The following is a 24977-nucleotide window of genomic DNA, read 5'->3' on the forward strand; positions in this document are numbered from 1 at the left end:
GGATCGTAACCAATCTCAAGTAGTTGCGATCAAGTACGTTCCACTATGTTGATCTTTTTCGACTCATCGGTGGAGAAGGGAGTTGTTTTGGAAGTCCGTCCACCTATCAGTATTCAGTAGCCTCTCTCAGCGCTCGCCTTCACTTGCTGTGTCGCCATCTCTACTTGGATCAAGTAGATGTTCTGTTTGTTCTTTCACTTGGATTACAATCTCTACATGCATGCTTTTCCTTGAGATTGTAGTATAGATCTTTGGATATTTTTACTCATCAAATGGATCTTGAGCATCACTTTCTAAATCACATCCAACTAGCATGCTCTTTCAACTTTTCTTTCTTTCTTTCTTTCTTCTTTTTTTTTTTTTTGGGCTCTCAACAATTTTTTTAAGCTTTAACCCTACGCAGTTTATACTCGTGTGTACCTAGGAGTGATTTCATTTTTTGTATATGGGTGATTGAACTTGGTAATATCAAGCAGTCTATGTACCCAATTTAAGCCCTACAAAGCCGAAAATCCCATTTTTAAACATGAAAAAAATGAAGAAAAAAGTCAAATTTATTATAAACTTTATTTGAACATAGTTTCCATCTCTAGATGTTAGCAACATTGTATATACCTTGAACTATAAACTACGTGTCCTAGACTTTCTGCCTTCTTAATTGAGCTTACCCAACTAATCATCAGTCAAGATCTACTGCATCTTTTCTCGGAGGTAACTGCATGCTCACTATATCTTCTCTTGGTAGACTTTCCGATTCATTAGTCATTTGCCTACTTCCAGGTGTTGTTAATGCCAAAAGGTGTGTAGCCTCCTTGTTTTTGCGGAAAACCAAATATAGGATTCCAGACAAATATACTGCCATACTGGAAAACCCAAATATTCCAAGAAACACAGCTGCCACAAGTTTCAAGTGGCTATGAAGAATCAACTTGATGAAACCAGTTATCAGATAGTATATATTTATTGTCATAATCAGGGAACCAATGATCCATGTGGCAACTGCAATCTGCAATAGAAGATAGAACAAATTAATGAACAATTACCGATAAGGTGCAAAAACATCAGCACTGCCCTTGTGATTATATTCTAGTATTGGAGCAGTGTCACACTTTCTCATTATTGTACATATTTTATGGCTAAAAAATGAGAGGAAAAATTTAATTAGTAGAATATTTTTTCCATGTTGGCTAAAAGAAGACTTTTTTTCCTTGTGAAGACACTTTTGTCAGAAATCAATGCATGCATTATCTATGGTAAAGGATATACTACACCCAGTTTCTAATACTAGCCAGCAAGAGAACTACTTGAAAGATACTCAAAAGGGTTGAGTTTCCACTAGCAATTGCAGATTATTAGTTGCAGACCGGCTAATATACTATTTTATTTGATAAGTAAATATAAGAAAAATCTTAGAATTAAAATTAAACAAAATTATGTGCAGATTTATTGTCTAACATGTGAATTCATTTGCTTGTGTACCTTCAGGATCAGAAAATCCAATGCAAGGATACACTTAATAGTCTCGCCAATTTAAGAAACAAATCAAATATCTACAACCTTATGTTTGATCAAATGTGTAAGGGTTTTGCAACATACGTTGCCACTCATACAAAATCTTACCAGGGTAGAGTTTGCATGTTCCCCCATCTTGGTCTTACTGCTGGTGAACTTGAGAAGTGGAATAAGAGCAAAAGGGAGCTCAAATGACAAAATCATCTGACAACATAACGTCAGAGTAAGCTTGCAGCAGAAACTAGATATGGAAACAAAAACATAAATCAAATTGTGAATGACTAAGCATGATGAATTGCAAAATCACAATCTCATTTTTAACCAGAAATGTAGGACTATCAGTGAAAAATGTGAAAGAAGAAAAAATTGAAAGCATAAAGTTGAGAGTAAGGAATTCCACTGTGTAAATGAAGGTTCAAATAAATGTAATGTTGGGGTGCCGAACTTGATGCAGGGAGCACCAAATTCATTTAAGAATTTGATTCTAAATTTGAATTTTGAATTTAGTTTTTAATGTTGAGGGTTTTAAAGGGATTTGATTAGGCAATTTCCATATTAGCGTTATTACTAAAGCCTATTAAACTAGTGTTCTTGTAATTGTGAAAGCAGGTAATTTTGAATAAGAATTATTATGACAAGTTCAGAATATGTCTCCTCTTTTGTTCTCTTTGTTTGGTGGTGATGCCAAATGCCCTTAGGTTGTGATGCCTAGGGCTTGCAGGCAGATTCTAGGTGATGAAGCCTAGGGTTTGTTCTGTTGTTCCCTTTTGTTTCTCTTTTATCACTATTCTCCTACCGTGTCCTTTATCAGAACTGCCCTGGGTATACCCAGGGGACCATAAGATAAAACTAAAACACAGTAAAATAAACAAGTAATTCAAAATTTTAGAGATGTGAAAGTACACCTTGGAAATAGACTAAATCAATTATGGCACAAGAATCAACAATAGTATAACCATAATTAACTAGGAATATATAGAAATATGCAGTACCAGTTAGAAGCACAACGTATGCATTTAAAACTAACAAGAAAGAAATCTAAGCAAATCAACTCTAGTAATTTAGAAATCTATTTTATTACAAACACACATTTTAGTCTTTCTAATACTCAATATACTATATGAACAAAAAGGTCAATAATTTCTATGTGAAAATACGGGAAAATTGCACTAACCTCTCTTGAGGTTTGCTCAAATTACACTGACCTTCCTCCTAATATTTGATTGAAGATAAACCTCTCTTATCTTTCAAAAAAACTACAGTCACCTCCCCTACATCTTAACTCCATTAAATCCACTAATGGAAATTGATATATTTATGCTTTTACTCTCACTTTCCAATTGAAATTATCATTTTATATTCACTTAAAAATTGAAAATTTTCCATTTTACCCTCCACTCAAACCCTTTTTTCTCTATTCCGGATTTTTTTTTTTTTTTTTTTGTTTCTTTTGTTTTTTATAAGTATTCTATTTTGCTTTTTTGGTCTCTTTGGTTTTTATTTTTACTTTTCTTCTCTCTTTTATTGTTTTTTTTTTTGGTTGCTGTTTGTTTCTACTATTCTCCTCTCTCTCTCTCTTTTTGCTGTTCCTTCTATTCTGTATGGATTTTTCTATTTCTATTTTACTCTCTAGAATGCAAACTCTACTTCTATCTAGCAAGAAGACACTAATGATACAACACAATTAAAATTTTAGCTATTGCTATCCAACAGTTCAAGCAGCCCTCTGCTGCATCAGCAACAGGAATGCTATCAGTAGCCCAGTTTGATCATGAAGAATGAAATCAAATCCAGCAACTATTGAAACTGCAATGATCTCAGCACAATCACCCAGTTGATGTCTTCATCCAACTGAGTCTCCAGAATTTTTATTTACAAATGATTTATAAATAAAAAAAATAAAAAAATAAAAAATAAAAACTTTTCTTTTTCTTTTCATCAAGTGAGAAATGGACCTAGCTAGAGAGAGAGAGCCACACTAGTAGTGGAGGCTTGTGGTGGCGACAGTGTGTTTGGATGGAAGAGGGTTTTGGTGTGTTACAGGTAGAGATTTAGGGTTTGGAATTTTGTTATAGTGCATTTGCTTTAGGTTTAATCCAAGGAGGCTAAAATGGGAATTTATCTTGGTTCACAATTATTTGTTTAGGTATCAATGCAATTTTTTAGTGAAAATAATTCATCAACGCACTACGACATAGAGGGTTGCAACACTCTTCATATGGTCATTTGATTAAGGTCATTTTGTCTAATGCTAGTTCTTTACAACATTTTTCTCTCTCATACACGTAGGCAAAGTAATGCTTTGGCACATGCTTTAGCCAAGAGAACAAGACATTCTTTTCCATTGTTGGTCTAGATGGAGTATGTTCCCCCAGATCTTTATAATTGTTGTTCGTCAGACTTTAAAGATTTTGAATAATACAGCCTTACCAGCCTTCTTCTCAAAAACAAAAATTCAGTTTAGAATGATTGATCACAGAACTTTGGAAGTAAAAGAGAAATGATGGGAAAAAGTATCTTACCGAAGCAATGATGATTAATTTTCCAGCCCCAGCAGAGCCACCAATAAGAGCAACAATTAAACTAGGGACTATAGCCAAGGAACGTGTCAAAAGGTTCCGAATCCATGGCTGAAGCCTTAAATCAAGAAATCCCTACAAGAATAAAAACATGAACCAGGCATAATAATCAGTATAACGATAATGTAACTCAACCAAGGTAGGGAAGGGAAAAGTGTATACTGTATACATGCGCTCTATTAAGACATGAAATAATTGCTAGCATCACACTAGTAGATTCCTTCGTAAAAGAAAGTATCGCGTTTCTAGGGTTTGAGAGGAACACAAAAGCCAACCATCAAAAAATTTTACTGAACGCCAATGATAATAAGACTCCCAATACAAAGCTTATATAAGCTTGTCAAAAGTCCCAGCAACACGTAATCTTGACAAATAAACTAAACTAAAAATTAAACTGAATAAAAACCACAAGTCCCTACTAATTGGACCCACAGATTATTAAAATTCTAAATTTCAGCTCTGTGGTACTGAGGCAGCGGAGTGTGTGAATACATCGGATATCTCTAACTGGGTGAAGTACAGACTTCTTGGTTTCAGTAAACTGGTAGGGCTTCCTCTAAGTCGACATGAGAAGTTATGTATTGCTTTGTTACGAAAGATCAAGAGGGAGACGGAGGCTGCCAAAGTGTTGAACAGGAAAGTTACAGTTCCTAGAAAAGCTGTTATCTATAAGGATAAAGGGAAGAGAGAGCTGAGGAATTTGCAATCTTCGGTTAATTATGATGGTAGGTAGAGTGTTGGCTGCTGAGCAAAGATAGTAGTTGGGAGATATAGATCTTTATGAATTTAAAAATTCTTTCTTGGAATGTTAGGGGTTTGAATGATTTTCGGAAACGTTTGATAGTGAAAAATTTATTACGTGAGTGGAAGTGTGATGTTGTCTGTCTTCAAGAAACTAAGCTTTCTCCCTTGGACAGACAAATGGTTTGCAGCTTGTGGAGTTGTCCTTATGTGGATTGGGTGGCTTTAGATGTTGTCCAGACGGCCGGTGGGGTTTTGATGATGTGGGATAGGAGGGTTTCAGAAAGGTTGGAGTTTATGGTGGGTTCCTTTTTTGTGTCAGTTCGGTGGCAAGGGGTGGGAGATGGTTTTAGCTGGGTGTGTTCAGGGGTTTTTGGCCTAAATGATAATAATGCAAGGGGGCAAATGTGGGACGAGTTGGTAGGTATTCAGCAATACTAGAACATTCCTTGGTGTTGCATTGGGGATTTTAATATTGTTCGTTTTTCAAGTGAACGGTTGGGTAATTCTCGCCTTACTCCGGCTATGGAACAATTTTCGGAGTTTATTGAGGATCTTAATTTGATTGATTTGCCTTTGATGTCTAGGATAGACAGAGCTTTGGTGTCTCATGATTGGAAGAAGCACTATCCGGATGTGATCCAGCGGATTTTACCTCGCCCTGTTTCAGACCATTTCCCAATTCTAGTGGAGTTAGGGGGAATGGCAAGGGGGAAAAGTCCGTTTAGGTTTGAGAATATGTGATTAAAGACGGACGGGTTCACAAATAGAGTTCATTCTTGGTGGAATTGACATTCTTTCTCTGGTACACCTAGTTTTGTGTTTGCCAAAAAATTGAAGGCTTTGAAAGAAGATATCATTCAGTGGAACCGTATTGAGTTTGGTCATGTCAGACACAAAAGGACTCAATTATTGGAGGCTTTGAATTTTTTAGATGCTAAGGAAGGAGAGTTTGGCCTCTCTGATGCAGAGACATGTGAGAGAGTTGTGGTGAGATTTGAAATAGAGAATCTTCTCTCATTGGAAGAAATCCCATGGAGACAGAAATCGAGGATGTTATGGATTAAGGAAGAAGATAATAATACTAAATTCTTCCATAAGGTGGCTAATTCCCGTAGAAGGTATAATCATCTAAGTATTTTGGAGGTGGATGGGGTGATCTATGAGGAGAAATCCGAGGTGGTTGCTTAGGTAGTTCAATTTTATAAAAATTTGTATCGGAGACAGAGGAGTGGAGGCCTTTTGTGGAAGGTTTGGAGTTTGATCAGATAGATGGGTTGGAGAGGGGTTGGCTTGAAAGGAGGTTTGAAAATGAGGAGGATTCTTCTAGCTGTTAAAGAGTTGGAAGGAGATAAGGCTCCAAGTCCAGATGGTTTCTCTATGGCCTTTTTTCACCATTGTTGGAGAGTGGTAGAAAGAGATGTTCTAGTTGTTTTTGAGGAGTTCTATCAACATAGTAAGTTTGAGAGATCTTTGAATGCTACTTTCATAGCATTAATTCCAAAGAAGAATGGCACTTCCAATATTCGAGACTTCAGGCCTATTAGCCTGGTGGGGAGCTTGTACAAGATCTTGTCTAAGGTTTTGGCAAATCGATTGAAAGTGGTTTTAGATCAACTGATATCTGAGTCTTAGAATAGTTTTGTGGGTGGTAGATAGATTCTTAACTCAGTTCTTATTGCCAGTGAGTGTGTTGATAGTCGAGTAAAAAGTAAGATTCCGAGGGTTATTTGTAAGCTAGACATTGAGAAAGTCTATGATCACGTGAATTGGGAGGCTTTATTGGATCTATTGAAGAGAATGGGCTTTGGGGAGAAGTAGTGTAGATGGGTTCGCACTTGTATTTCTACTGTCTAGTTCTCTATTTTGGTTAATGGGACTCTAGTTGACTTTTTTGGGAGCATAAGGGGATTGAGACAAGGGGACCCACTATCTCCTTTGTTGTTTTTGGTTATGATGGAGGTTTTAAGCAGGATGTTGAAAAGAGTTGAAGGTGTTGGCTTGATCAGTGGTTTTCAGGCTAATGGTAGATGGGGTGAAGGGGGAATTTGTCTCGCATCTTTTGTTTGCAGATGACACTATTCTATTTTGTGATGCGGATGTGGAGCAGATCCTTCATGTTCGGATGCTATTTCTTTGTTTTCAGGCTATAATAGGTCTGAAGGTTAATGTCTTGAAGAGTGAGATGGTTGCAACAGGGGAGGTTAATAATGTGCATGCCTTGGCAGAGATTCTGGATTGTAGGATTGGGACTTTTCCTATGACCTATCTTGGTATGCCGTTGGGGGCTTCCCATAAGTCCCCTACTATTTGGAATCCTATCTTGGAGAAAATTGAGCGGAAGTTGGCTAGGTAGAAGAAGCTGTATTTGTCAAAAGGTGGAAGGTTGACGTTGCTTAAGAGTACGCTATCTACCCTTCCTACTTACTATTTATCTCTTTTTACCATCCCTTCGCATGTGGCTAATAAGATTAAGAAGTTGCAAAGAGATTTCTTGTGGGGGGACTCGAAGGCACATTTGGTGGGGTGGGATAAGGTGTGTGCTTCTAAGGCGAATGGTGGTTTGAGAGTAAGGAAATTAACTACTTTTAATAAAGCTTTACTAGGAAAATGGTTATAGCGGTTTGGGGTTGAGGAGACTCAACTTTGGAGAAGGGTTGTAGCTTTGAAGTTTGGAGAAGAGTTGGGGGGGGGGGGGATGGTCCTCCAAGCTGGGTAGGGGTGTTCACGGGTGTGGTTTATGGAGAAGTATCTGGAAAGGTTGGGAGGTTTTTAGTAAATATATTTGGTTTTAGGTAGGGGTGGGGGATAGAGTGAAGTTTTGGACAAATCAGTGGTGTGGGGATTTACCACTCTAACTGTCCTTCCCGGTAGTGTATGGGATTGCTACTAATAGAGAGGCATCTGTGGCCTCGTCGCTCGAATGACTAGGGATTGAGGCACAGAGGAGCTGGAATGTCTGTTTTTTTAGGAGTCCAAATGATTAGGAGTTGGGTGAGGTGGAGGATCTCCTTCGCACCTTGGGTTCTAATTTACCTCAATCTGAGAACGGAGACCGTTTGAGATGGAATTTGTCGAAGAATGGGGATTTTGACATCCGCTCGTTCTATAATAAGCTTCGAGATCCTTGCCTATTATCTTTCCTTGGAAAGATATTTGGAAGGTTAAGGCTCCTTGACGCATCTCTTTCTTTGTTTGGACTGCAACTTGGGATAAGATTCTTACAGGTGACAATTTGCGGGGTAGAGGCTTTGATTTTGTTGATTGGCGCATTATGTGTCGTTGTAATGGGGAAACGGTGGATCATTTGCTACTCCATTGTGAAAAAGCTTATCATTTATGGAGTTTGGTCTTTAGATCTTTTGGGATTTCATGGGCCTTGCCAAGATCGGTTGCAGATACTCTTTTTGGTTGGTGGAATTGGTTTGGAAAGCACTCTTCTACCATTTGGAATTTAGCTCTGTTGTGCCTAATGTGGTGTATTTGGAGGGAGCGAAATTGGCGAACTTTTGAGGATATGGACAAATCCAATGACCAGTTGCTTGCTTCTTTTAGCGGTTCTCTTTTTGATTGGTTTAGGGCTTGGGGACTCACCTCTAGTGATTCTCTCCCTTTGTTCCTTAGTTCTCTCCTTTGTAATTAGCTTTTTCTGTCTATTTGTTTCTGTTTGTTTCTTTTTCTGTACTCTTTGTTCTGCCTTGTGTTTTTTCATGAGGTAGCTTTTTGAATATACATCTTTCTTACTTATAAAAAAAAAAGGCTAATGGTGGCTTGGGAATAAGGAAGCTAACTGCATTCAATAAAGTCTTATTAGGGAAATGGCTATGGAGTTTTGGGTTTGAGGAGACGAGACTTTGGAGGAGGGTTGTGAAGTTTGGAGAAGCATGGGGGGATGGACCTCTAAATTGGGTAGGGGTGTACATGGTTGCGGTTTGTGGAGAGACAGTTGTATGGGTTGGGAGGCATTTTGCCAAAATACTTGGCTTGAGATTGGGGTGGAGAATATAGTGAGATTTTGGCAAGATAGTTGGTGTGGGGATCAACCTCTTCAAGTGACTTCACCGGTTTCATATGAAATTTCCATTAATAAAGAGGCTTATGTAGAGGCTTCATTGACAAGACAAAGGGTGGGGGAGAAGACGACTTGGAATGTTTGTTTCATTCAAGATTTGAATGACTGGGAATTGGATTAGTGGTGGATTTCCTTCATATTTTGGAATCCAATATACTTTCAACTTAAATTGGGGATCACATGAGATGGAAATTGAAGAAGAATGGAGAATTTGATATCCATTTGCATTTTAATAAGTTGCAAGGCTCCCTCTCCAATGTCTTCCCTTGGAAAGGTATTTGGAGAGTTAAGGCCCCTCAACAAGTTTTCCTTGTTTAGACCGCCAGTTGGGATAAAATTCTCACAAGTGACAATTTACGAGGTAAGGGTCTTGCTTTTGTTGACTAGTGTGTCATGTGTCGCTATTGTAGGGAGATTGCAGATCATTTAGTGCTTCATCGTGAGAAGGCTCATTAGTTGTGGGGTTTTGTCCTTTACATCTTTTGCAGTTTCCTGGGTCTTTCCAAGAACAGTACTAGATATTCTTTTTGGCTAGTGGAATTGGTTTGGGAAACATTCGTCTAACATTTGAAATTTAGTTCTGTTGTGCTTGATGTGGTGTATATGGAGGAAGCGTAATAGGCAGGCATTTGAAGATGTGGATAATTTGGGAGACCAGATGCTTGCTTCTTCTAGTGGTTCTCTGTTATAATTCGGGAGACTAGATGCTTGCTTCTTCTAGTGGTTCTTTGTTTGATCACATCTAATGAATCCCTCCCTTTGTTTATTAGTTCTCTTTTCCTTTGTATTTAACTTTCTTTTCTGTTTCTTCTTTTTTTTTTCTTTGTACTTTGTGTCCCCTTGTGTTTTTTTTGCACAGTGGCTTCATCTATACAGACTTTTCTTACTTATAAAAAAAAAAAAACAATTCAGGCATTAATTCTTAATTTATAACTTGATAAGTTTATTGTATAAGAATATAAATTATCAATTACAAATCAGGATGTCATCTGCAAAGAATAAATCCATAGCCTAAAGTAACTAAATCATGCAAGAGGATCATTAGCTATAGAACTAACTTGTCAACTTGTTCGATCTAATGACAGGAAACCAATGGCACTTATCAGGAATTGATTTAGGGAAAGATTTTGCTGCATATTTGTATGCAGCAATTGCTGCATAATGGGTTATGTGACAGCAAAAAGAAAGCAACATGTGTCCAATGGTCATGTGCAATGCACATGATCAAGTGGACCATTAGACACTTGTTACTTTCTTACCTTTCCCATTAATTTATATCCTTTAACGCTAAGAAATAAGGCTAGATAAGACAATAAAATTATATTTTAACTTCAAATTTTCAACTATGAGAAAGTAAGTGTTTTTTTTTTTTTTTTTTTTTTTTAATGGTAGAAAATTGATAATGTTCTTTGGAAAAAAGAAATACTAAAAAAATGCTCAGACCTGCAGAAACACATAAAATCAATTAGCAGGATACCTGCATAACATATTGCCCTGCATATGTCCCTGTTATAGTAGAACTCTGACCCGATGCCAGCAAAGCAATTGCAAAAAGTTTCGAACTCCAACTACCTAAGACATTCTGTAAAAAATAATAAAATCACAACCAGAAAGCATTTGGATGATTAGCACATTCAGTATACAATGTGAAATAAACTATGAACTGCATAAAATATTAGCATTTGTTTTGCCAGAACAGAAAACAATGATTGGAACATTCGTAAATTTGGCAACCACGTACTTCTAATAAAAAAGAGGCCTTGTTCAAGTCCAAGTTCACGCAGCTGTTTTGATCTTCAGCACTCAAATGTGAGGAATTACAAACTGCGCCACTTACAGAAATAACGGATATATTAATGAGGAAAGCCACCATTAGTGCAAAGGCACTTTCTATTAGATAGAATCTGCAAGCCTGCTGTGAAAAATTATGCCATCAGTTTCTGCTTGACCGTATTTCCAGAATACTCTTTTCTGGAAACAAATGATGCATACAGTGAAGAGTTTGGGGGAAAACAAGATTAAATACCAAAATCTTCAAGATTTGTCGTCTAGTTTTGATGGGAACAGACACAAAGAGAGAAGAAGAATAAAGTTCAAAACTGGTTTGCTAAAGAGAGAATTTTTACTTTGATGCCTTGAACAGATTGTGGTATCTTCCTAGAAAGCACCAATGCTGAATGGAGGAAGAGATTGTGCCTGCAGCAAAGTACACAAAATCAAAAAGGGGTGGGGAGCAAGAAATAATGTATAACTTTTGGATGGCATAAGAAACCTACGGCATAACCATCGCACCAAGGAGTGAAATTGCAAGGCCAGTAGCACCATTTCCTTTGAGATTAGGAACAAAGAGACCATTTACAACTTCAGTAGCATCAGGCTTTGCATATCCGAGCTCCACAAAAAAGCATGCAGCAATTGTTAATACGAGAAATGCAATCAAGAATTCAAGTTTCCTAACCTGTAAACAATGAAAAAAATGAAAAATATTATCACAGGGCATGAGTTTTTTTTATTTAAAAGTTATCTGTATCAACGTATTGTTGTTAACATATATCTCTTTGGGTCATAAGCATAAGAGATATAGTTATTACTCTTCTTAAATATGATCCAAAAAAAAAAAAATCCCTTTATAGATAGCAGGAAGCATATAGACTATTGAAAAGCATGTCAAGATACCCCATATTGCTGTAACGCAAGAAGAACCAATGTACTAAGCCCTGTCAGAAGAACACCACACCATACAGGAATACTGAAGAGCATATTCAATGCAAAAGCTGTTCCAATCACTGCAACATAAAGGAGAGAGTATGAATCAAATAAATTTGGGCAGTGAAAATGAAGTATTAATTAGATTAAAGCAGAAACTTTCACACAAAAATTAGATTAGCAGTCCGTTTGGAATCCGCTTATTTTGCTGAAACTGAAAACTTTTTGTTGAAAGTACTGTAGATAAATGTAAAAGTTAACTGAAATAGTACAGTGGAACCCATAAATAGTATCAAAAAGTGTAATGTAACCCATGAATAGTAGCACAAATAAACTAAATAGTAAAATAAGTTGGCAAAAATAATTCAAGTTTCAGTAAAAAGTTTTCAGTTTCAGCAAAATAAATGGAACTCAAGCAGACCCTTATGGGAAATTTGCATGAACTTCAACCAACTCTTTAGGGTCAATGTCATATATCTTATTTCTCTATTCTACGGTATCAGAAGTCAAGACTCCAATTTAAATAATAAGCTATTCCATCTTCCAATCTCTCTAGCTCAACCCATTTTCTTTTTGTCCATTTTAAAGATTTATCAACTTTGACAAAACCTCATTTTGAACATATTTTTTCTTTGATAAGCCAATTTGAACAAAATTGCACTCATCTTGTGAAACAAATGATCTTTGTTGCAACAACACTACCCACCTTAGTCCCACTAAAACTTACCACCAATATATTTCCCATGCATTCATCCCAAAATTCTATTCCCATCTCCCTGCTCGTCTTATCAACCTACTGAATAAAATGAGGCTAGTACTTGTGGTCTCATGACAAAGCTAACCCTTTAATCTGACCATCCAGAGTTAAAAGAGTGCTTCAACTAAGATTCAGGCAAGTGAATGTTTAATGTTAGGAATAATTATTAGGTAATCTTAGAACTTCCCATCAAATGTTTTACCCTCTTCAATCATTCAACAAAACTGTAATAACTTTATTCTTTATCGAGCTTCACGAGTCACATCACCATAAATACCTAAAAGAAAATAAGAAAAAAAAATGGACCTATTCTTGTGGCCTAGTCAATTAGCTGTACATTAAAATTGTTAATGTATTAACTAAAGAAAGTTGAGCATGTTCATTTGTGACAAGTTTATATAAAGATGCCAAGGTGATGGTCTTAAGGTGGCATCTGGTTCAAAGAATCTTGTTGATGGTCTTAAGGTGGCATCTGGTTCAAAGAATCTTGTTGATGGTCTTAAGGTGGCATCTGGTTCAAAGAATCTCAGCAAGATTCTCATGGGTATCACATTCTCATTTTTCATGGGAACATGATTACCACTTTGAATTATTATAATCTGACATTCAGTGGGAATGCACAGGGGGGCGGGTGTTTACATAATGCACACAGACACACACACAGGTATGTGGAGATTCTTGAATTAGTGGAAGTTTTAAATTAGTTACTAAAGTTGTAGAGCATTCAGAATTAGCCGTTTAAAACAATATAAATTAATAGCATTATATATTCCATATACTGTAGCAATTTTCAAGCAATAAGAAGTACCTTACCTTCAGGAATGTCACATGCAACAATAGCAACTTCGGCAAGAACCCATAGTTCTCAGCAAGATTCTCATGGGTATCACATTCTCATTTTTCATGGGAACATGATTACCACTTTGAATTATTATAATCTGACATTCAGTGGGAATGCACAGGGGGGCGGGTGTTTACATAATGCACACAGACACACACACACAGGTATGTGGAGATTCTTGAATTAGTGGAAGTTTTAAATTAGTTACTAAAGCTGTAGAACATTCAGAATTAGCCCTTTAAAACAATATAAATTAATAGCATTATATATTCCATATACTGTAGCAATTTTCAAGCAATAAGAAGTACCTTACCTTCAGGAATGTCACATGCAACAATAGCAACTTCGGCAAGAACCCATAGTATGAAGTTTGGGACCTTATTATATTCATTTCTACAATGCTCCGCTAAATGCTTTCCTAAAATTGCAAAACAGCATTGAGAGAAAGAGAGCAGATTTGCAGTTAAGTACGAATAGATTGGGATAATACATATAATAAAGTGTAGCTTCACAAATCACATGCCTGTGACAACCCCCAGATTGGCTGCTAGGGATTGAATAATGAGAGCAGCACAAGAAGCCACTAATATGATCCAAAGTAACTGAAAAAAAAAAATAGCATTGTAATAGTAAATAAATAATTAATTGAAAATAGAGAGAGCTCCCGAATGAAAAGTATATGCTATGGATTTTACCCAAAAAATAAAATGCAAGTAAAGCTCTAAGAGTGTATTCTATAAAACAGGCAGGCCAAGACCCAATGAGATACTATGATTTGCACAAGGGTGCATGTAGAGAAACTCTAGATGCATGGAACCAATTATACACAGGTCCATCTAAATGAAAATTAATTAAAGATGTAGAAAAAATTTCCTATAACAAGATAGCTGTCATACTTGTCACTGTTAATGTATGACATTGCCAAGGTTGCAAATTTTGAAAGATTCGTATGTAGTTGGCATTTGACTTCTAACAAATGTCATTGTGTAAGACTACTTTCTTCTTTGAGAATGCTATCTTCTATTGAATACCAAAGAAAAAGCTTGTGTTAAAAAATGAAATACGCACCCCATACTTGTATTTTGCTCCTGCCTGTAGATCCGTTTCAACTGTGAGTTAAGAGTAAGATAAAAAGATGGTATATATGTTAGTAAACACATGATTTATGTGGGCACAAAAGAAATTATATATATATATATATATATATATACACAATCTTACAATTTCCAGGATCAATATATGCAATAGAAACTAGAAACCCCGGGCCCATGTATGCAAATAAGTTTTTCCAACTTTTCCTCTACAAAAAATAAAAAAGATAACATAAATGGCCTTGAATCAATCAATCTTCTATCAAATTAATACCATCTACAAGAGTTCACGTCTTATCATTAAGCAGGAGAAGCACAAAAACAGACCTTCAAAAAGAGAGGAAAAAGTAGAAAAGTATGTCAGCTGGCACAATTCATGTAAATCTGAGAGTCAATGGCACTTGAGGCACATTTTGCTCAACCCAAGAGTTAATGGCACTAAATGTTGTCTTACAATCAACATTTACAAAAGAACAACAACGTTTTGGGGAAGCAAATTCCATTTATAGAATAACAAAGTCATTAACTCATTTAAGTATATTTTTAAACATGCCATTTGTGCATTAATTACCACATGGTCCACATACAAAAGGAACTCTAATAAAATACTACGTCATCTGTTTGTTCACTACAGTATTTCAACTCCTGTACATTGGTATCTTCTGCTTGCTATTGCGTCTTGAACAGCCTAAAATAAGCAATCATCACAATCATTGAACCAACCTAAGTGATGCAACAAACTTAAGAATTGAAATATGCCCCCTGCTGAGGTCACCAATCTATATTATATTACAAGAAAAATAAAATAACCTCTTTTTTTGGTTTTTACCAAAGAAAGTCCCTATCCTTTTTCCATCAAGACCATCACCATGATCTCAGATTTTTTAAGCAGTGAGATTAATTCAAGTAGTAATATCAGATGGAACTTTGAATTCCATCCCTACCATTTGAACCAAAAAGACAAAATTGATAATTGACTAAGGGTGTCATAATCAACTCCTAGCTGTATTAACTCTAATCTTTGACATAATTTTAAGTTTTATCCCACCCTTTCCCAAAACCATTCTCATCTTAGAAGTGACAGCATATCTTTCAAAGTTAACTTATTGCCCTCCAGTGCCTCTACCCAACCCCTTTTCTCCTTTCATGCAATTAGTCATCTAAATGACACCAAAATTCATAGTAGACCAAAATTAATTTTGGACTAGAAGGATTGACTAGGTAAACTGCTATTTTTTCAAATAGAAGATATCCATCCTAGTCACTATGGAGGCATTTGTCCATAAAGACGTCTAACAGAAGAGTAACTTCAAACACTTAACCATATTCATTCATCTCGGTTTCTCTCATAAGGATTTGTTCAAAAACTTCCAACAAAACCATGTGCTTAAGATATCTTTCTAGATTCTATGCAATCTTATAATATAAATTCACCCAACAAAAAACATAATTAAAAAGAAAAAAAGAAACAGAAACAGAAACAGAAAGTAGAGTATTAATCAATATTCAGCTAGCAATACTTTATCCAAATAAATTATGCAGAAAACAAACATATAACTAAATATTTGACAAGGAACATAATTAAACTCACATCAGGAACAACAATCCTATCAGCATCTGGGTTCTCAATCAGCGGCGCATTTGAAAAACTCCTATTTCCAGTGCTGGCAATGAACTGTGGCTGCCCAGATGTTGAACCAGTCGCAGCCATTTCTCTCTTCCTCTATACTAATACTATATTATACCACACCGTTAGAACCAAAAATAAATAAATAAAGGCAAGCTTGAGTTAGTAATTGATATTCACGTAAAAACTCAATATGTGCACAAATTTAGTACTGAATAAAGGGTAAAAATAAAGAATAAAAACAGTTTTATTGGTTACCGAAAAGTGAGACACACGGGGTGGGAGTGTATGATGAACTGTAGGAGTTTGACAGAATGTTAGAGTAAAGCAATCTTGTATTTTTTCATTTATTTATTAATGTTGGACAATCACTTGTTACAGATATACATAATCAGATCATACAAGTAATTGAATTTCGAATTGCTACGATGTATATATGAAACAACGTAACCTTCTCTGCACCAAAAATAAAAAGAAACAAAACGAAGGGACCCGACTTCGGCGGATTTTCTACTATTGCGTGGTGGTTGGATACAATTTTATAATAATAAGTAGATATAAAAAAAAAAAAAGGTTCAGAGGGACAGAAACCTTAAGATTTTGCAGAACCTCCTCCCTCGAGTAGAAGAAGTTCACGGCACGAATTCAGAGGGACAATAAAATGTCCTTTTTATATATACTTCTCTAACACGCGCACGGCGCACCCCTCCTATGATGCTACAGCTGAGTAGTAGTATGGTTAACTTGTGTTGTGAAACCACTTGTGACAAACTTATAACATAAAATATTTGACGCTGTGTGATGTGACTCTCTCTGTCTACCTTTTCTGAAACTGTCAGCTCATACCTTGATCGTGAATGATACGACTCGTTAATTTCAATCTCTCTCTCTCTCTCTCTCTCTCTCTTGAATGAATAAACGAAGATAACTATTTATAAACGTCACACGCCCAGATGCCTGCAAAATAAGTGGCCCATTGTTCCATGCATTTAAATATATATTTTTAATTTTTAAATAATACTACACATATTTTTATATATGTTCACATTACACGAATTTTCAAAAAATATAAATAATATTATTAAAATAACATTACCAAATGATCCTTAAAATACTTTTCTACTGATTTTTGTCTTCAAAATAAATTTATCCAGAAGAAAAATCTCGTCACACGTGCAAAACACATATAATGAGGCTAATATTAATACGTCTACTTGGGACCACTTCTTTTATCTATTGTTCTAGCACTATGATTTTTTTTTCTCACTACATTCCCACAATTTTGGTGCGGAATAAAAAATATTGTGGAATTATATTTTCTCATTCCTCTATAAATTCATACTTCAACATAATTTGCACATTTTTCAGATGTATGATTGGATTACAATTACATTACTTACATGTTGAACCTACACTAGAACTTAGTAAAATGTAATTCAATCACTATTTACCATGTGTTTAAGTTGGGTTTAATCTCTCTCTCTCTCTCTCTCTCTCTCTCTCTCTCTCTCTCTCTCTCTCTCTCTCTCTCTCTCTCTCTGGGTTTTGAATGAATAAACGACAAAATCTATTTATGATGGATGCTAGACATGACAAACAAATCAGATTAATCGAGTTTGAATTAATAGAAATGTCATCTTAAATGGGTTTTAAAAATTAGTCAAGTGAATCAGGTTATAGGTCAAATAAGGTTCAGGTTGACCCGTTTTCTCAAATGAAAAAAAAAACAAAAAAAAACATGCGTTTGTCACTTTTTAACATATAAATATAACAGTGTTAGTGTAGTGATCATAAGCTTCTTTCCTTAAAGAAGCCAATTTGGCCTCAGATGCCCCAAGATTTTTGTTGTTCACTTGTGTTTTATTTGCTATCATATATATAGACACAATAAGTGATTGTGTTGATAATTAAATTTAACTATATGGTTGTGTTTATAAATGCAATAAAAAGTAATTTTTTAAAATAATAATTAAATTCAACTATAGTTCATTGGTCAATACAATCACATAGATGAATATATATATATATATATATATATATAAAGCTAAAACTAAGAGAAAATTTAATTAAATTCCAAAATTGAAGCCTAATTTGTGTCATGTGTCAAATTTTTTTTTTTTTTTAATTTTGGTACAAGTAATTATTATTCAATGCAACAATCAAGAGATTTGTTAGTTTTTATATTGAATGTGACACCACTTTCAACAAGAAGTATTTCCTTTTAAAAAAATAATAATTCTATAGCATATTAAAATTTTAGTTTCAACTAGACAACTCTTTTTTTTTTTTCTTTTTTTTTAAGAACCTTATCATTTGAAAGAGAAAATATTATTTTGAATCTAAATTGAGTAAGATAATGTAACTATAAAATCTTTCTAAAACTATAATTAAAAAACTTAAATCATAATTTATTTCATCACAATAATAAAAATAAAATTAAGAAGTAAAATAATATTTTCTTTCCTAGAATAAAATACAAAAGCATAAACAATTGGCATTTTCTATTAAAGAATATTCTTAATTACAAGGCTTTTTTAAGGATTAACAATTTGTATTTCATAATTCCCTCATTTATCTTTGAAACTAATCAATTTCCCCTTTTATGTTTGAAAAATGTGCAAATACTCATAATCCATTATTTTTATATCTAAATCCAACGGAATGACAATAATTACAAATACAATCCAATAAAGGCAAAAACACCATTTCGATCCCTACATTTTGGAGTCACAATCAATTTGGTCTTTATATTTTGATATCGGTCAATTTGGTCCCTACTGTTGTAAACTTACAGTCAATTTGGTCCCTACTCAACTCACTAACAGAAAATACTTATGTGGCAAACGGTTTGTACATGTCGGGGGTGAAAAAGTTTCCTTTTCGCCAAATGAGATTTATGTTGGGTTAGGGGGTCTAAACCGAAACTCGACGATGTGCTTGATGCACGGCCCAAAGGCTATCAGTGAAGGTCCAAGGAATCTACTATATTTTATGCTTTGGGCCTAGATTGGGACTGACAAGAGTGGCTCATATACAATCCCTACAGCAAACACGTCAGCACGGTTAAAAAGCATACTGTAAGAATTAACCCAGCAATAAACTGTTTCTGCAGAAAATGACCCAGCGGTAAGGTGTTTCTGCAGAAAATAGCCCAGCGGTAAAGTAAGATAAAATAGGATAAACCTCTAACTGTTAGCTACTTCACAAATTAAGGAAAGTATCTACACTTTCAGACTCATCATCCGTTAGCTCTGGAGAGGAGTCTTCTAATACAACAATATGAGGGAAAAATTATATAGTAACAGTTACATCATAACCATTAATAGTAAATGAATAAGTAAATATCATGGTTTCCATTATGACAAATAATGAGGAAAACTTAGTGTAAGATGAAGGGAGAGAGAGAGATCCCAACTAGCGCACAAGATCATTATGGTGCCAAAACATGCTCGTGAATATAGTGAGTAATGAGTAGAGAGAGTCATTTGTGAGTAGTATGAGTAATGAATGAGAATGTATAGTAAGGTTGCTGGAGCTTTCTGCTGAAGGTAGATAAGTGTTTATGAGTAGAGCTATGAGAAGTGTTTTTGAGCTAGGAGTTGGGGACTTAGTTTCTAGGCTTGAAACTAAGAACTCAATGCTTTTTTCAAAGCTTAGAGAAGGTTTAAACAGAGAGGTTAAGGAAAAAAATTTTCTGGTGTATGTCTTAGTGTATCTTGGTCTCCTCTAGTATGTTGGTTGAGCAATAATGGAGAGTTGCATTTATATCTGGGTTTTTAGGGGGTGATTAGCAAATAATCTCTGCCAAATCTTTCCCAATCCTTAGAAAATCCTTAGAGAATCTTTCTTGGGATTTTAGCTAATAATGGTAAGCTCAACTTTTAGAAGGTTGTTGCTATTTTGGGTAATAACAGCTGGGGTTCTGACTTAGCATTGAATGCTGATTGGCCTTAGCTGATGGGATTAAAGCATGCTTTAGGCTAATGAGCTTGGTTATGCTACAGCTAGAATCAGAGCTCCCTAGGGCAGATTGTATCACTCCAAGCCAAGTGTCAATCTTGGAGCTCTTGCTAGGAACTTTGCTAGGATATCCTTGGTGCCCTCCAAACCACATTTTCCTAAATTTCCCCATTTGTGGTACATGTGCTTGGTCCATGAACCAAAGAGTACACGTTTTTAGTATGAAAATAAACTGATTTCAAGTGGTTTCAAGAGCTTTAATGGCCTGGGCATGGCTGCTCTTGATTCTTGACCAGATGGGTGGAGAAGAAAGAAGTGATAGCCGGCTGAAACTTCCCAGCTTTCTGTCACATCACTTTCAGCTTTATGTCACTTGAGAAATGATGGGAATTCAGCTTGGGAAGGAAGGGTTTAACCCTTGATGGACACATGTCCTTTTCTGATCTGATTGGACAAGTTGGGACTTGATGGGAAGGGGCTCCAGCTGTTTAGTTGTGTTGAGATTTGGCTTGTCACCTCACGTGAGCTTCAGCTATTGGAATTTGTGTGTGAGTTGGGCTGGCCTAGCTGGGCTTTGTAGGTAAGCTTCTTTGGGTTTAGTCATTCCTACAAAATGAATAATTTTGCCATGGGTGATATACATGGGCTTTCATAAATCTTGTAAGAGAAGTATTTTTTGAGGGATTAGTAATTATATTTCCCATGAGTGAGGGATTTAGCATATGTAAAACAAGTGTCAAAAATAGTATTTAAGCTTTGTAAGTATGTGCCAAAATAGCATTTAGGCTTTGAGCATAAAGTAATTGTTTTTGCCAAAATAGTGTTTTGGTCTTTGTAAAATCGTTGCCGAAATATTATTTGGGTTTTATAAAATAGTGCCAAATTATTATTTGGACTTTATTAAAATAGTGCCAAATTATTATTTGAGCTTTTAAAGATAGTTGCCAAATTAGTATTTGGGCTTTGTAAAATAAGTGCCAAATTAACATTTAGACTTTGTAAAATAGTGCCAAATTAGTATTTGGGTTTTATGAAAATAGTGCCAAATTATTATTTGGGCTTTTAGAGATAGTTGCCAAATTAGTATTTGAACTTTGTAAAATAAGTGTCAAATTAACATTTGGAATTTATGAAAATAGTGCCAAATTATTATTTGGGCTTTTAGAGATAGTTGTTAAATTAGTATTTGGACTTTGTAAAATAGGAGCCAAATTAGCATTTAGGCTTTATGAAAATAGTGCCAAATTAGCATTTGGGCTTTGTAGGATTTTGCAAAAATATTGCCGTGTGGCAACGGACTTAGTAGAAGTGTCGTATCGTAATGGACTTTAGAGGTGTTGCATCGTAGCGGGTTTTAGAGGTGTTGCATCGTAGCGGGCTTTAGAGATGCCGCATCATAGTGGGCCTTGAAGATGCCGCATTGTAGCGGGCTTTAGAGGTGCCATGTAGCAACGGGCTTTAGAGGTGCCGCATCGTAGCAGGCTTTAGAGGTGCCTTGTAGCAATGGGCTTTGGTCACATGTTGCATAAAATGAATTTTACACATATTGTTCTTATTTCGAAGAACAATGAATTGAAAAACATGTCTGACTATAGGCGAATAAGTTTGGGCAATGTAATATCCAAAATTGTCTCCAAGGTTGTAGCTAATCGTTTGAAATATGTCCTCCCTATGGTGATATCTGATGCACAAAGTGCGTTTGTACCTAATAGGCTTATAACTGATAATACTACTGTAGCATATGAGTTGTTACACAGGATGAGGAATCGAAGAAAAGGAAGGATGGGACAAATGGCAGTCAAGCTTGACATTAGCAAGGCCTATGACCGAGTGGAGTAGGGCTTTCTACGCCAGATAATGCTAAAGCTAGGTTTTGATCCCAAATGGGTTCAATTAGCCATAGAGACAATTACAATAGCCTCATATTCGGTCCTAATCAATGGGAAGTCACGTGGATTCATCAAACTATCAAGAGGAATAAAGTAGGGGGACCTACTTTCCCCTTACTTGTTCCTTCTTTGTGCTGAAGGCTTGTCTGCCATGCTTAGAAAACCTGAAAAGAACCACACTTTGAGAGGTATAAAGTCTAGCCAACATGGGGTGTGTATCTCTCACATTTTGTTTGCTGATGATAGCCTCTTATTTTGTCGAGCCACTGTGGAGGAGTGTCAAAGGTTACTGGATCTATTGGGGATTTATGAAGCTGCATCTAGCCAAGCAATCAACAGACAAAAAACATCCTTATTTTTCAGCACTAACACCAAACCAGAAGTGAGAAGGGCTATACAACAAATGATGGGGGCAAGGATAATGGCGAATTGTGAAAAATATTTGGGACTACCAATGGTGTGTGGAAAATCAAAGGTTAACACCTTTAAGGAGCTTCAAGAAAAAATCACTAAAAGGGTGATGGGGTGGAAGGAAAAGCTTATATCTAAAGTAGGGAGGGAGATCTTGATTAAGACGGTTGCCCAAGCTATACCCACCTACTCCATGAGTTTATTCAAACTGCCTAATGCCAGTTGTAACAAAATCAACTCCCTTCTATCTAATTACTGGTGGGGCCAAACCAAGGATGAAAAGAAGATTCATTGGATCAATTGGAAAAAATTGTGTAAAGATAAGAAGAAGGGAGGCATGGGGTTCCGAGATATATCGGCTTTCCATTTGGTAATGTTGGCTAAGCAAGCATGGAGGCTTATCCATGATGAACAATCATTATTCTATAGGGTGTACAAGGCGAGGTATTTTCCTAACAGAAGCTTCTTGATGGCAGAATTGGGATCTAATCCGTCGGCTGTTTGGAGCTCATTGCTAGTTGCAAGAGAGGTGTTAAGGGAAGGGTCCACATGGCAGATCGGAGATGGCAACAGTATCGAGGTAACCACACATAAATGGCTCCCATGTGCTCCAGCATTCTTTCATGAGCCCAATGCGGAGATGAAAGTGTGCGAGTTGATAGACCAAAGTTCACAGTAGTGGGATAGGGGAAAACCGGCAGAAATATTTACCCCAATAACTTGCAAGCAAATCTTATCTCTTCCCTTCAACTGACTTGACTCCCAGGACACACTAGTTTGGATTAAGAATAAAGAGAAAACATTCACTGTAAAGACTGCATACAGAGTTGCTTTGAGACTGAAATCCGGTGCATTGGCTGAATACTCATCGGCTCAGGAACACGGCATTACATGGAGGAAAATCTGGAAGCTCAACGTACCTCCAAAGGTGCGAACATTCCTGTGGAGGGCATGCTCAAATTGCCTACCAACAAGGGACAGCTTGAACCATAGGAAAATCCAAGTAGAGGCAACGTGCGAGCTCTGTCGTCAGGAACCAGAAACTGTTGCTCATAGCCTATGGAAATGCCCGTTCACAAGAAATGTATGGGCGTTGGGCAGTGGGCGTGTACATAAATGCAGCAATGAGGTGGTTGATTTTTTCCTGTTCTTCAAACATATGTAGGAAATGTTGGAGTCACTAGAGCTGGATAGGTGGGCGATCACGGCGTGGAGTATTTGGAATGCACGAAATTGCTATTATTTCAAGCATGTTCAGTCACAGCCACGGTGGATTATGGAAAATGCAGTAGGACTGTTAAATGAATACCAAAACCTCGTAAGTGTATCTGATTAGTATTGGACGGTCTTTGTATTTCAATCCATCAAGGGTCTGACTAAGATGTAGTTGCACCCCCTAAATGCCTTTCCTTTTGGTTGGCCATACTTGTAAACAATAGTGTTTATTTTAATAAAATTCTAACCTTTTGCTCCAAAAAAAAAAAAAAAAAAAAATTATATCTATATATTTATATTTAATGAGAAACCATTGCATATTTTAGAAATCTATGATTTAAAAAATGTGTAAGCTAATAATACGATGTATAATTTCAACATCTTCTCAAAATAATGTATAATTTGAACCATGTAATTGTGATTGTTTTTAATTGTATGGGGTTACACATTAGTTTTAGTAAAAGCCAAATAGACCTTACCACATACAATAATAACATTCTTAAATCTCAAATCCACAAACGCCTGTCAGACCAAGTAAAAAACATCCTCTGCTTCCTCTTGCCTAGACCTCCACCCCTTTACCCACTGATGCACACTGCCGTATAAGTCGCCGGATTCATTGTTAGAGCTTATAAACATGTTGGAGCCACCGTGAGCATGGTGTCTCAATCCCAAGGTTTATTCTTGTGAGTTGCCCTTTTTCCCAATTTGAATTTCTAATTATTGATGGGTTTGGGTTGGTTTTTTGGACATTAATAACTTGATTTGGGTTTTGATTACATTTCTAAGTGTTAGGGTACAACCCTTAAACGAATCTGATTGTGGTTCTTTAGTAATAGGAAGGAAGATTGGTATTTTTTGATAGAGGCATAGAGAAGGTCATTACCTAACTACCTTAAGAAAATTGAGAACGATGTTAATTCTTGTATGACAAAAGTTTTAACTATTGAGTAATGTGGGAAAAGAGAAATCAATATGAAATCTAAAAATAAATTTTTTTCCTAGGGTGCAATGTAAGAATTTTTCTTCATTTTTTGTTATAATTAAAAATCAAAATGGTTTCCAAAAAAAAAAAAAAAAGAGAAAGCAAAATGGTTGATTTATAAAGGAAAATCTTGTTTCTTTGTCTTGCAGCTATTTTAGGATTGTACTTACTCCACATTGAAGGAAAACCTTGAATTTTGAAGAAAGTAATTTTGCACTCTACTGAACATATAACAGGACTAACTTAGTCATTTGGAATGAGAACATAAGATGCACAATGAATGAAAATGAAAAAAAAAATATATATATATATATATATATTTTTTGCTATGAAAAATTTGGTAGTTAGAAATTAAGCAAAACAAAGAAGCCAAATAGTCCTTGCTCTACATGATTGGGGGTCCTTTCCATTTACTATATTTTCTACAAGCCTCAAGGATACTAGCTCGTGACTTGTGGATTTGATATGCTTTATCGTTTTTCATATATCTCATTTTGGTTCATCCATGTAAACTGAAATGATTACTAGCTTTGCATCTTTCGTTGTGGTTATGAAATCACATTCCGTAAGTAGAGTATGGAAGTTAATTTT

The 24977-nt window shown here is 35.8% G+C and overlaps 1 protein-coding gene across 3 annotated transcripts; it reads right to left on the reverse strand.

The window, feature by feature from the left end:
* Positions 1-536: 536 nt before the first annotated feature.
* On the reverse strand, positions 537-16823 carry LOC115988376 (metal transporter Nramp6-like). Of its 3 annotated transcripts, none has more exons than XM_031111916.1 (14): positions 16518-16823; positions 15891-16033; positions 14430-14508; positions 14277-14317; positions 13732-13810; positions 13522-13626; positions 11581-11690; positions 11181-11362; positions 11031-11100; positions 10646-10816; positions 10382-10486; positions 4035-4166; positions 1621-1716; positions 537-1006 (listed from the first exon to the last, which is right to left on the reverse strand). In XM_031111916.1, the coding sequence occupies exons 2-14, from the start codon at positions 16008-16010 to the stop codon at positions 680-682; spliced, it is 1617 nt and encodes a 538-aa protein (XP_030967776.1). In that variant the 5' UTR covers positions 16011-16033; positions 16518-16823; the 3' UTR covers positions 537-679. The 3 variants fall into 3 exon arrangements, with proteins under 3 accessions (XP_030967776.1, XP_030967774.1, XP_030967775.1); XM_031111914.1 differs by having other exon boundaries at positions 10646-10819; XM_031111915.1 differs by lacking the exon at positions 16518-16823 and adding an exon at positions 16185-16455 and having other exon boundaries at positions 10646-10819.
* Between the last annotated feature and the right edge of the window lie 8154 nt (positions 16824-24977).

The sequence above is a fragment of the Quercus lobata genome, chromosome 5 (assembly GCF_001633185.2).
Source record: "Quercus lobata isolate SW786 chromosome 5, ValleyOak3.0 Primary Assembly, whole genome shotgun sequence".
Lineage (NCBI taxonomy): Eukaryota > Viridiplantae > Streptophyta > Magnoliopsida > Fagales > Fagaceae > Quercus > Quercus lobata.

Bases quoted from the DNA above. Each gene is read 5' to 3' on its own strand.
- LOC115988376 (XM_031111914.1), bottom strand. From the start codon at position 16,010: ATGGCTGCGACTGGTTCAACATCTGGGCAGCCACAGTTCATTGCCAGC. The intron at 11,691-13,521 runs GTAAGGTACTTC...TTTATGTTGCAG, and splicing joins TGCATGTGACATTCCTGAAG to TGATTGGAACAGCTTTTGCA. The intron at 1,717-4,034 runs GTAAGATACTTT...TTATGTTGTCAG, and splicing joins AATTAATCATCATTGCTTCG to ATGATTTTGTCATTTGAGCT.